This window comes from Cryptotermes secundus, unplaced genomic scaffold (genome assembly GCF_002891405.2).
Source record: "Cryptotermes secundus unplaced genomic scaffold, Csec_1.0 scaffold597, whole genome shotgun sequence".
In the NCBI taxonomy this organism is placed as follows: Eukaryota; Metazoa; Arthropoda; class Insecta; order Blattodea; family Kalotermitidae; genus Cryptotermes; species Cryptotermes secundus.
Window position 1 is genome coordinate 350730 of NW_019743156.1, and position 14307 is coordinate 365036.

The 14307-nt window shown below is 39.8% G+C and overlaps 1 protein-coding gene across 1 annotated transcript in view; it reads left to right on the top strand.

Annotated features, from left to right (window-relative positions):
* Positions 1–12838, top strand: part of LOC111873911 (membrane-bound alkaline phosphatase) — a 26425-nt gene extending 13587 nt beyond the window's left edge. The window contains exons 4-11 of the mRNA XM_023868992.2: positions 599–772; positions 2731–2922; positions 5238–5241; positions 5524–5631; positions 5722–5856; positions 6867–7058; positions 10834–10956; positions 12330–12838. Of these exons, the coding sequence (XP_023724760.1) occupies positions 599–772; positions 2731–2922; positions 5238–5241; positions 5524–5631; positions 5722–5856; positions 6867–7058; positions 10834–10956; positions 12330–12529 (1128 nt within the window). The 3' untranslated portion in view covers positions 12530–12838. The remainder of the gene's footprint in view (positions 1–598; positions 773–2730; positions 2923–5237; positions 5242–5523; positions 5632–5721; positions 5857–6866; positions 7059–10833; positions 10957–12329) is intronic.
* Positions 12839–14307: the final 1469 nt, after the last annotated feature.

Below are 14307 nucleotides of genomic sequence, written 5' to 3' on the forward strand. Positions count from 1 at the left end.
GTTTCAATCTTCAAAATCAGCTTCCGTATTCTTTCATTGCTCCTTCATTCGTACCTTCTCTTCAGCTAAGAAATCGATATATATATATAATTGACTCCTTAAATAGCAGATATATATAATTGTAATTGCAGTTGAGATCATAATTTTAATTTCAGTTTACAATCCCGATTAAAATTATAATAAGTTTAATTTTTGCAATAAAATACTAAATGTCTATAAGTAAATCTTCAGGCTATTTAACGATGATTTAAGCATAAATTACTTGACGTAACTTGCATTACATACATGTGAGTGGAATGGATGCACCAGCGTGTACACGTAGTCTTTAATATCAGAGTAAGAGTACTGCTCATGTCACTTAATAAAATTATCATTATACAGTACTGTGACTGGAAAGCGTCTAAAACGCCTTGAATATTATTCTTATTAAAAAATGTTTTATTTTGTTGAATTATCATAGAATGATAGTATAGTTCTGAACACTAAATATTTTCCTCCGTGTTACATAAACTTACCACCCAGTTCGTTAGTTAATTTAATTCTTTGTTAGTTCTGATGAAAGAAATTGTATTATTACATGACGTAACCACGAACCCAGACCTACTGCGTGGACAGCCAAGTTGCAGACTCTGCGTGCAGCGCCACGGCCTATCTGAGTGGCGTCAAGGCCAACATTGGCACCGCAGGTGTGACAGGAAGAGTAAAAGTGGACGACTGTGCAGCTATGAGGAACACTTCTAACCAAGTTTCATCGATTCTCAAGTGGTCACAGGTAAGAACACTACAGTTTCTGTTTCCATTTGTGTAACCGAGGGTACGATTCAGTTAACAGTGAATAATATGCAGCTAGTCAACCAGAAATGGATCAAGCAACTACATGTTCATATGTTCGGTATGTCGTGTGATTCGGTGCACAAAATTTATTTTAATAAGAATAGCACAATAAAATATTGTCATGTGTTTCCTAGGTAACGCGACAATAATTCAGGTGGGTTTCCGGATTTGAGCGAATATTTATGAACACACTCTTTTACAGTCACAAGTATAATTATTATCACCTATACCGTCCTCTAGAATTCTCCTCTTCACTATCACAATTCTTCTTGCACCGTTAATATCGCTGCAGTGTCTGCTGATTTGCTCGGAAACTGCTAGAACTCAACTGTTCTCGGCAACTGCTAGAACTCAACTGTCCCATCTGTCAAAGTCAAAGACACATTGCTACTGACGGTCAGTCAGTCTGTCTTGGTGTCGAGCCCCGGCTGGGGTTCATGACCAGATGTTACATTTTAAATTAAAGTTACTGACCTGTCCATGTGGGGCGCCCTCTCTGAAGAGAGGTCGTATCTATCATTACTGGTACATTCAACTGCCTTAAATAGTCATTCTGCGGACCGTTTATGTATCACCTTTCTCAATAATTTGGATTTCTCGTTTTATACAACGCTTCGAAAAATTCGGTGTAACCGTGGAAACTCACTGTTAGAATTCCAATATTTCATTACATTCCGTTGTTTAGGAAATGTTATTCATTGACCTGCAACGAACGCTGAATTATGCGTTCTCCTTCCTATTTGCGCCGCGATGGATGTTCCATAGTCCGGCTTTTAGGCAGCACTTCACAATATTATAACCTTTAGTTCCGTCTGTTTCTTTCGTGAAATCGAATAAATTTCGACCTTCTGGCTATATTTTGTAACTTCATTCCAAAGCTCGTGTCATTTGGTACCATCCACCTTCCACAGGATTCCAATCCGTGTCCTCAGCACCAACATGGCGTTCATGAGAACTTTCAAAACCAGAGAAATATTGGGATTGTAGCCAATTAACTTTTAGGGATTAAAATGCGCGAAGGCGAGGTAACATGCTGTGACGTGGTGCTCCGAAGGTGTTACGTCACCGATGGCGGGGGAGGTGGTATCCTGCATAGCGCAAATACGTCACAATACGTTTATACAAATGTTTGTGAGGAAGAATCAACTGACTGAGTGTTTGTTAGAGGGCACAAAACAGACATACATATCCTGCAAAATATTTTGAGGACCCCAAAACAAAAACTTTAATAAAAGTTAAGTTAATTTTTCTGTAGCTATGTGTTGAGTCACAAAAGTTTGTAGCAGATGGAATTGTGAAAGACCCATATATTCTTATTCTTGAAAATATGTTTATATAATATCTATGTTCCGGCCGCATTTAACCCATGGGAAATATCCAAGTCTTCCTAGAGGATGAAGTACGTTAAGTAGGTAAACAGATCACTTGATATTACTTCAGAAAATGACTCCTAATAATATTTAACTTATATTGTGGGTAACTTATTTCCTAAAAAATAAAACTCTCCTTGTAACAGGCCATGAAGGCCTATAGCGTTGTGAGACGTCGTGTCTTCCCCATTTTCTAACAATCAGCTCACAGATAGAGGTAAGATTGTCAGCCTTACGCGCCCGCCGCCGTTTACCCCCTAGGAAGATTCCTGGTACTCATTTCTATGATAGGCTGAGACGACCCCAGGACCATAGTACTGCTGGAAGTGCCAAGTCACTTGAAAAATAGAATTACCTCATCGGGAATCGAATCCGCTATCTACAGGCTTGAAGCATAGTACCTCAACCAAATACGCTACCTAATGCCCGTCACTTATTTACACTTAACAAAAATTCTGAAACACAAACTTCATGTTGGTGATCGTGAAGTGATGTTTGACTCACGGAATTTGTGTTTTTGCTCAAGGACGCAGGCAAATCGACGGGCGTTGTAACGACGACTAGAATTACGCACGCGTCTCCGTCTGGTACATACGCCCACATCGCCAACAGGGACTGGGAGAATGACGCAGAGGTCCGAAACTCCGGGCAAGACCCGGATATTTGCGATGACATCGCGGAACAACTTGTTAACAGGATCCCGGGCAAGAATATCAAGGTAAGCATCTGTCGTTACGAAGAGTACATCATTCTCTGATAAACCTGCACACTCGTCCCACGCACCGCCTCATTATTTGCTTTTTATGAATAGAAACGTGCCCTCTGCTTACGTACTCAAAGCAAACAGTATCAGAGTTCATCGCCATTTTGCTGGATCCTTTTTATATCTCGGACACTACTGAAAGCATTTCCATTGAATTTGTTATTGGGGACATATACTAAAGTCTGTCGCCCAGCTCAGCTGTGGTTTGCATCTGTTTAATATCACCCTCACCTTGTGCAGAATTCAACTCAAACACGCAACTTCAAAATACTGAAAATAATCCCATATAAACACATATAGACATAGCTCATTATTATTGTCACGTGTGTGAGTGATTATAGACGGGTTTTGGATTGATGATTGACTTTATTGAACTCTTTGATACAGCGGGTGACTACACTTTACAGGTTACTATTTTACACACACACACACACACACACACACACTAGTGTCCACATTCCCCTTTTCACTAGCTCAAAACGACTGAACCTTAACACTTCTCTAACCCACTGACAAACTCAGTCACTCACCAACCAAATAACTCAACTCAACTGAGCTGAGTCTCGCTAATTAACCGTCCTGCTTATAACATCGCGACACGGACCGCACTGAAAACACTTTCCTCTTTTGCTCTTACGGGCCGTTTAGTAGTAATTCACGTTTCCTAGTCGCTTATTTCGAAGTAGTGGCCTAGCAATGGGCCTACATGCCCCATTGCTCTTTACTTAAGCCTATTAGTCCCTAATGGCCTACAAGCGTGCACCATTTCGTCATTTCCGGGAGCTGTGCTTGTGTTGAGCGGTGCAGGAATGGCACGGTGGGTCATCCGTCGGGGGGCGGCGGGCAACTTCTTCCTGGACCCACCACCGCCCTCTGGGTCCGTCTCTTCGGCTCTCGGCAGCGCTCTACGGCTAGATGGGGATCCCCATATCGGTCCTTCAGCGCTCAGACAGTTTCTACCGCAGCCTCTCCTTTAGGTACTTCCTAATATTCTTCTACAGTCTTCATTTCTTCTGGATTTACCTCCAAATCCGTGTCCCCCGTCTCATGGTCTTTGTTTTTTCTTGACCCGCTTTCATTTTCGACATCAACTTCCCATGATGGGAGTCCATCTTGGATTTTATTTCTTCTTGAGTGGACTCTGTCCTGGCTTCATGGATATCGATCCGGGAGAAGAGGGCACCTTGAAGGACCTCAAACTTCTCTTTATTGGCTCTTATTTCCTTTCCTTTCTTCCGATTGGCGTCTGTTTGTCGCTTTCACGGTCTTCATTTCTTCTAGCCAGGCATCCATTTTGCCTCAATTTGATTGAAACAATTCTATCAAATCCAATTAATCTTGTCAATCCAAATCCACTTCTGGCACAACTTGTCACAAAGTTAGTGACCTTAGATGCGGTTTGGATTGGTAATCGTATTTATTGAACATGTACGGAACCTAAGTACAAATAATTACGACAGTCTCACTGAGTTACACACTCCAAAGATTACTGTAACTACAGCACACATAAAGCCCTCTCAGTCTCCCATAGCCGCTGCTCAGTAGCGGCTTTCAACGGTGGACTTTCTCCTTTCTCTGGGTTTCCCAACTATCCCGACCTTACCTACATACTTCTCACAACAACGGCTCACAACGACTGAATTTCAACACTTCTCTGACTCACTAACTAAATCACTCACTCACCCACCACCTCAACTCATTTCAACTGACTCTCACAAACTGTCGTGCATATGAAATCAGGGCACTGATGGCGTAGAAAAACTGTTCCTCTGTTATTTACAGGACGTCGCCTAGTCACGGCCGTTGTCTAGTTGTTTGTATCGCGGTCGTTGCCTAGCAACTGGCCTGCATACCACATTATTTATTACTCCTGTATACAGTCTCCCGAAAACAAATCATTCATTTCGTATCGTTACATCTCTGTCTCCATTTTTCCGTTTCCCCAACCATTTCGATTTCTTATATCGTATCTTTCTTCCGCATTTCTTTCTGAATCGCCTTTTGCCCGTTATGCCGTCAATCCTCTCCCCTTATCCCTCTACACCCTTTACATTAAGAAATCCTCACTCTTTCTTCCTCTCTTTTTTCCCTTGTTTTAACTTTTTTACTCTTTTCTCATGCACTTCTTTTCCATTTATTTCATCTTCCGTTTTAATTTCATTGCTCTCCCTCTTCTTTCCTCCCACTCTTTTATATTAAAGCAGTTGTAGTATGCCTCGTTCAGAAGCTTTTGTAAGCATATATTGTGTAAAATTGTGCATATATCATAGAATGGTATGCCGAGGGCGACTACAAACGGCATCTGTCAGGTACTCACTGTCAAGTTTCTTGTGGTCGCAATACACAAGTCTACAAAGTTTTCTCCGAGGCCCATATTGTAAATGGGATATGACATATATCCACTTGCTCTTATTTATCAAGCAATTATCTTTAGTATAATTTTAAATTAATTTAATATATTTAAATATCCACCTAATTCCGATTCACGAACTGGAGAGAAAATATGTAGGATTTGAGGTTTTCACGGCGGTGACTATGAAGAATGCCGTCTTCTAGGATGTNGTTGGAAAAATGACAAGTTGAATCGTAATATTAGCTTTAGGTACATGTGGAATAGGGACCAACTTCTGAGTATTGACCCCACTGCCGCGGATTACGTGCTTGGTGAGTAACTCTCAGAATACCCATCTCTATCCTACAGATTCGAATTTACTACAGACCTAAGGCAACTGGAGATATTTTCCTCTCTTTAAGGACTTTTTAATAGAGATCATCTGGAGTACCACTTGTTGGCGAACCCGAGAAAGGAACCAACACTGGAGGAGATGACAAACTTTGCAGTGCAGGCACTGAAGAAAGATCCAAATGGTTACTTTTTATTTGTCGAAGGTAAATATATTTTTTGTTACTAGCCCGTTTTCTCTTCCTTGCGGAAAATGGGTCAATAAGATCATACTGATGGAGGTTTGATATGTCTACCTATGTGTCTGAGAGTCCACATTTTCAGTTTTTGAACCAATTGAATGAACTTTATGAAATTTTATACGCACGGATAATCTAGTAACTTTTGGTTTCCTGCAGTTGGTAATAACAGCATGTCGATCATGCGAAATTATAGAGTGGAAGCAATAATAGCATCTAATGTGGGATCTTGAAATCATGTGTTTTAACAGATTTTTAAAAATGTGCAACCTTCATTACAATGTTTATTATCGCGAAGTTTTGTAGAATACAGAACAAAATGGCGGCTCCATGAATCCTATATATAGACATTGGTTTGAGGAAAATATTTAATAAATCACTGAAGTTAGATACATGAAATCTAGTACGGAGAGGGGCCATGAACAAACATATTGTGACATGTAGACTTGTTGCTAAACTACGACCGAGAAACAAACAACCAGACAACGGCCGTTACTAGGAAACTGTCCTAAACAACAGTAATGGAACAGTGTTTTCTGTGCGGTCCATGTCCAGATGTTATAACCAGGACAGTTAGTGAGAGTTAGTTAGTGGAGTGGAGTGGGTTTGTTGGTGAGCGAGTCAGAGACCTGCTGAGGTTCAGTTGTTATGCCTGTAGTTGTGAGAATCTGGTAGATGAGCCCGGGGACAGATGGGGAACACAGAGGAGGGGGAACGTCCGCCGTTAGAAGCCCCTACGGAACAACGGCTATTAAAGACGTGGCTGTGGGTATTAATGTGTGTGTGTGTGTGTAATAGTGAATTGTAAAGTGTAGAGCCGCGCTTTATCAAAGGGTCCAATATATTTGATCATCAATCCAAACCCTGTCCATAGTCACGCGTCTACCATGTGACAATATAAATCCTAAAGAGAGCTCTGACGCTGGTACCTTGATCACAGTATTCGCCCCTGAAAACTGGGGCGATATGTTCCACAGGTGGACGTATTGACATGGGACACCACGCCACGAAAGCACGTTTAGCCTTGGATGAAACTCTTGAATTTGCAAAAGCCGTAAAAGTCGCAGCAGATCTCACAGACGAAGAGGACACCCTAATTGTGGTCACAGCCGATCATGCGCATACGTTGAGTGTAAATGGCTACCCTGTTAGAGGAAACAACATCTTAGGTAAGCAGCCTACAACTGAAGGTAAAACCTGCTCGTACGTTATAAAATTAAGATAAAGAAGTTTCAGTTTACAAAATGTGCACGCTTTCAGAGGTTATGGCAATTTCTGAACAACAAAAACCATTAAGTATAAGTGGCCGCAGTATAAGGGATTTACTCCCACTCCACTAGCAATAAAAAGGAGTTTGAAATAGTGAGAATCTGCTTTTTCATGTAATTTTAATTGATTCTTAACCAGAAGATAACGTCCAGTGTTTGAAACATAGTCTGTATGATAATTTTCTTGGTGGGTAAGAAGTAGTGTTGCGCCTCATAAGTCTCTACTGCCTAAACTCCGATCTCTCCATCAACCAGAGTAATCTGCTCCCACCAACAAGGACTTGACGACCGAGTCACATTGGTATATCCGTTCCAATAGCATTGTAAGGAATGGCATTGCATGGGGTGTATTGGAAACATTGGGTAGCAAATCTGCCGCCATACTGTCCTTTGGACGGAGGAGGAAATACATCATGGGGAAAACACTGTTATTCGAAAAGCTCTCAGCGAGAACAAGGAACGAGATCTTTCCTGAAAGATATGGAAAAATATACGTAAATTCTTGGAAGAGAACTGCTAGAGCAGGTGTTACTTGCTTACTTACTTACATATTTACTTACTTACTTATTTACTTACTTAATTTCTTACTTACTTACTTACTTACTTACTTACTTGACGCGCCATAGTTCAAGCGGTTAGTCGCTGGCTTCCCACCGCGGCGGCCCGGGTTCGATTCCGGGTCTGGTCTAGTGGGATTTGTGGTGGACAAAGTGGCGCTGGGGCAGGTTTTCTCCGAATACTTCGGCTTCCCCTGCCAATCTTCTTTCCACTAATTGCTCCATAATCACCCTCACCTATCATCTGGGGCTGGTACAATAGGCCAGAAGTGGCCGCAGTGCAAGGGACTTAGTCCCACCTCACTAGCAATAAAAAATAAAAAAATATTTACTTACTCATGGAGCTGAACCCTTCTGGAGGAGAAGCCAAATCTGCAGCTACTCAAGAATTTCCCAGCATTTTATGGAACCCGAAATTTCATTACTGTGTTCACAGGAGCCCTCCACTGGTCCCTATTCTGAGCCAGAACAATCCAATCCATACCATCCAATTCTGTCTCTCTAAGATCCATTTTAATATTGTTCACCCACCCACGCCTTGGTCTTCCCAGTGGTCTCTTTCCTTCTGGCTTCTCACCAATATCCTATACGCATTCCTCTCCTCCACCATTCGTGCTACATTCCCTGCCCACCTCGACTAGATCATTCTAATTATAGTTGGAGAAGAGTACAAGTTATGAAGCTCCTCATTATGCAGTTTTCTCCAATCTCCTGTCACTTCATCCCTCTTCAGTCCAAATATTCTCCTCAAAACCCTGTTCTTAAACACCCTCAGTCTATGTAAAATACTTAGTAAGTTTAAGTAAAGGAAGAAGAAATTTGCCTGACCATCATAGGGGAGAATGATAACGTCTTCCTAAAGGAATTACATTTCAAGAGACGAAATGTCGAAGGTTTCAAACATTTGTAACATTCCTATATGAGAAAAAAAACGGAAATTTTACAATATAAACATGTATCTTCATAATGATAAAGGAACAATCTACTATAAAGTGAGCCTTTATAATCCTTGTATCTTTCAGTAACGCATTTCTTGCGACACAATGCGCAGGTATGTTTCAGTGAGGTGACATCGTCAAGTCGGAAAACAAACCAGGCATTTATTAAATTGGTTATGATCTAGTAATTAAATTTTATCCTCTGCTAAAACAGTGCTCAGAATAATTTCACTTTTATATGTAATGCTTATAACGAACTAGTTGATTACATGGAATAGAGTCTTGAGAAGCTAACAGTCGCTCATCTAGGTAAATATATGCCTGTCAAAAAGAAACAGGAAAGTTCACTACTTAATTCAAAACACCCCGCTATTTGCCAGAAGAACGCAGTCCGCTTCCCCTAACATAGCTCAATATTATTACGTAACAAATAATTAGTGATGAACCTGTAAACTTCAGTAAAATAATATATTTCCTCACACACATTCGTAGCCTAATCCTGGAAAAGTTTTCTGGAGGTGTTGCCTATACAGAGTGTAACCGAAACGTTCGGACAAAAATTGGACAAATTTTCCACATACCAAAGAAGAAAAGTATCCATATCAACACATGTCCGGAAACATTTAATTTTTAACTTACAGCTGAAATAATAAGTGCTCAAAATGTCCTCCATGGAATTCAATGCACGCCTCGTCACGTCTCATCATTTACTACGCATCCGTCAAAAGATATCGGGGGTAATTGCGGATAGTCTGGCAGGAATCCTCAATGCCATGATGAAGTGTCTCTTCGTTGTCAACAGGAGCTGCATGAAAGAGGGATTTTAAATGTCCCTACAGGTATAACTCCAGAGGATAACGATCTGGCGTGTGTGGAGGCCACTCAATGGGTCCTCCTCTACCTATGCATCGGTCATGATAGGTGTTACTGAGAACATCTACCTCAGCATGGCTAAAATGTGCCGGAGTACCATCTTGCATGTAAAACATTTGTGCTCTACCACTGATACTCGTACATCCTCCAGCAGCACTGGCAGATCGTGTGAGAGGAAATCTCTGTAGTGGTTGCCTGTAAGCAGAAGTGGCAAAACATGCAGACCTATCAAGCAATACAAACATCAGAGCTGATAACAAAAATTGAATATGTTAAGGCACTATTCTTTCAGCTGTAACTTACAAATTACATGTCCCGGACACGTCTATATATATATGTATATATATAAGTAGAACACCCTGTATTATTAATTATGAATATATTTTTTTTTAAAAGAAGTGTGATTTCGAATATTTCGAATATAAGCCGCACCCCAGTTTTCCTCTTGAATTTTTGGCAAAAAAATGTGCGGCCTATACATGCGTAAATACGGTATTTAACGAAACCTTTTGACTACAGGGGATATATATATTATTCAAAGCACGCTTTCGTGTATTTAACCCCAATGCAGTTCCCCATTATATCATCATCAAGGGCAGGACAAATTCAGTAACTTATTTCCCTCGTAATTGTAGAATCTGTAACTTATAAAAGAAAATAAGAACGTTTGTATTTTCATGTATAATTGCTAAGTATCTCCGTCTATGTATTTATCCTAAATGGCCTAATATTTGCTCATTCGCACAAGCCATTTTGATTTTAAAAATATTGTACAAGTAAATGAGAAACCTATAATTTAAATCTAGAGTAATATAAATTGAATCATGACAATAGTATTTCGTCTATATAGTATAAAACGGCTCATATACTAAATTTATGTAGTGGCATTTTCTGACCTAAAGGCCTAACTGTAGTTTTTATACCCTTGCAGTTATTTTGCCCGAACCTCGCGTGTAAAGAACTTTTCCCACTACAGGCTATTGCCACAGTGGATGTGAAGGTTTTCTAATATTCCATCAGTAACAGAAAAAATATTGAGTTTAAATGTAATGTTTATAGAGCCATAATTATGTTGTTGGACTTCGTGTGTGAAGAACTTTTATCAGAATTTAAGTTTTCACCATAGTAATCGTTACCACAGCGCACGTAATAAGCTTCTAATATTCTGTCTGTAACAGAAAATAATATATTTTTTAAATATTTTCAGAAAAGTAATTTACCAAAATATGCAATATTATTATGTGAGTCGCCTGGAAATGTTGGATACAATAAATATTTAAATCAACATTTTTCTCGATTATTTCCCAGGAATCGGTGGAATGTCTTGGGAAGATTATCTTCCTTATTCGACTCTTAGTTACTCTAATGGACCAGGCTACAAACATCCACAAGAGGACGGGACTAGATATGATATTTCTGGAGATGATATGAGTAAGTACATATATTCTGTATCCCTTAACATAAAATTTTACTGATCCTCCATTTATAAACAAAAGTAGGCTAGCTGCTCGGGCATGCAATTTCTCTGTATGAAGTTTTAATTATATACAGTAGGAGGGCTTATTGTAAGAACCTGACACAAAGCAGTAAATTTAAATAATAAATCATGACACTTTTTCCGTAAAAATTAATTTAGGGAATGTAAGATTTGAGATTTTCACGGCGGTGACTATGAAGAATGCCGTCTTCTGGGATGTGGTCCAGTGTAGATCTTGTGTGAATCGACTTTCGAAGGAACATATCGCTTCCATTTTCAGGACAAAAAATCCGCGAGCGAGGAATCAGCCTGAGCAAGTGGTTGCAGCCATATTTTTTGTACGTTAATTCTGAATAGGAGAAGGTCAGATGGCAACTGAATAAAGAGAAAAAGAAGAATAAAACACACTAAAAATGAGCCTTATGTCATGCTTTAAAATATGAGCCTATAGGAAAAATTATTACAAGGAATATTTAAGCATTTAGATTGTCAGCCCTGAAAATGAAATGAGAAAGCATCTCCTAAATTTTCTGCACACATTATTATTTTTTTTGACGAAATATATTGTGGAGAAGAGCTGTAATCACTCTAAGAATACTGACTGAGGTACTAGGATTCGGTTTGCATCACAGACGTATGAAACTCGTGTTCTTGTTCAGCTGTCATGCCCACCTATCATTTTCTCTTGTGATAACGTACTTTTCATGTCGGGGTAGAGGAGGCCGAAACGTGAATCACATCATTCATCTCTACGTATCGTGCCTTTTGGACACTGAGCTTAGGAAAACGCGTATTTTCACTTCCGCCATACTAGATTTTGAAGCTTTTCTCCTGCACAAGATCATATTGAACTGCACACAAATTTGTATTACTCACAAAAATAAAAGAATAAATTTGATTTGTTTCATTCTGGTTCGTCACACTAACAGTATCATGAAAAGTTAAACAGTTTCGTCTTCATCACCTACACCAGACAGAACTGTTTAACTTTTAATGAAAAGAACAAATGTCTAACACACGTGATTGGGCCAAGACATTATTTTTCAGGAGAGTCCGCGCTATTGAATGTTATGACACTGTATGGTAAATCCACACCATCTTCAACCGCTCAAACACTGGGTCCGTGGGTTCGAATCCCACCGATGCATGGATGTCTGTGTGCATTTATTCTGTTTTTATGTTGATATGTGCGTAGGTAGACGTCTCGCGACGGGGCTGATCTCACATCTAAGGAGTTCTACCAACTGTGTATAGGTTTAAGAATCTCAAAAATAGACCAAGGCCTCAAAAAGGGCTGTAGTGGCAAATAAAAATGGTAATTTCACAGGTGACGCCAATTACGAGTTTCCGGCTACGGTCCCGCTGAGTAGCGAGACCCATGGAGGAGATGACGTCGCAGTGTTTGCCAGAGGGCCTTGGAGTCATCTGTATGCGGGCACATTTGAGCAGAACTTCATTCCCCACGTCATGGCCTACGCCTCTTGTGTTGGCAATGGGCGAACAGTATGCGACGACAACAATAATTAGTTGAGCGATAAAACATAAACATTAATTTGACATTCATATTGTTTTAGTACAAAAAACCTACATCGCGAAATTCTTATAACATGTATTACACTACATTTGTATCTACAAAGCAATGTGTTTAGAGTCATTAATGTGAGTGAGAATTCCTGTAACGCTTTCCATGCTCAAGTACTCAGATATCTCCATGTTAACTTATATATTTTATTGGAGAAATTCTTTAAATGGTTAACTTGAAGCGTCAAGAGAAGTCAGAACAAGATTCTCTCTGTTCATTGATAATGTACACACCAAAGTTACACACAGTAAAAAGGGACACATCAAGAAGATTGTTTTTTTTTATATATATTCACTTACTAGTACATACGGCTGAACATAAGAAATTATCTACCTATCCATCCATCCATCCATCCGTCCATCCGTCCGTCCGTCCGTCCGTCAGTCCATCTATCCATCTATCTATCTATCTATCTATCTATCTATCTATCTATCTATCTATCTATCTATCTAAAATCCCGACGAAGTTAATTTTTTCAATTTACATAATCCTTCCAGCCGCAATATGGGCCTGTTACTGGGATAACCTTATTTTTTACTTTTTTAACTATCTTATCTATTTTATCTATTTTACATGCTGTCAAAATAACATATTTTGGCCTTCTCTTATGCGTAAAGCCGGAAGTCACACTCCGCTCAGTTACCAGCAGTAACCCGCTATCGTCGCTTTGGCATTCTGCCTACCGTGATATCTCTTTTCCACTTTCTCAACAATAGATAAAGTTTTCTTTTCCTCGTCACTCAAAATGCCAACGTCTTGTAGTCGATATATCAGACGGTAGCGAACAGCCCGTTCCTTTCATTTATCAAGCACGTTTTTTTCAATCATATCATAATATGAGTCCTTACTTTCCTGTAAGAAGTTTTTAATCACGTTTTAAAGCGAACCCATGCTAATCAATCAATTTGGCCTGTTGTTCTCTCAAATTGATGGTCCAAAGCCAATTTTCGATATAACATATATTTATACTTCTGAATTTTCTCCGGATATACGTACAACGCACACCATCCGTATGCAGCATCTTCATAAACCGTTTCATCAAGCGAAGTGGAGGTAATAAAAGGTTTCTAGCCAACCAAATTTTCACATAACCTTATATCAGACTGAGCCTAACATAAAAATTAGAATATACAAAAATAAAATTTTGCCTGTGGTGCTGTATGGGTGTGAAACTTTGTCTCTGACATTAAGGGAAGAACATAGACTGAGGGTGTTTGAGAAGAGGGTGTTGAGAATATTTGAACCAAAGAAGGATGAAGTGAGAGAAGATTGGAGAAAACTGCATAATGGGGAGCTTCATAACTTGTATTCCTCTCTAAGTATAATTAGAATGATCAAGTGAAGGAACATGAGGTGGGCAGGGCATGTAACACGAATGGGGGAGAAGAGGAACACATATAGAACATTGGTGGGAAAGCCAGAAGGAAAGAGACCAATGGGAAGAGCAAGGCATATTTGGGGGGACAATATTAGAATGGATCTTAGATAGATAGAATGGGGTGGTATGGATTGGATTGGTCTGGCTCATGATAGGGATCAGTGGAGGGCTCTTGTGAACACTGTAATGAACCTTCGGGTTCCATAAAATGCTGGGAAGTTCTTGAGTAGCTGCAGACTTGGCGGCTCCTCCAGAAGGGCTCAACTCCATCAGTAAGTAAGTAATATCAGACAGAGCCTAGAGGCCCAATTGCTTCCTCATCCAATGCATACACGGTGTGCTGCT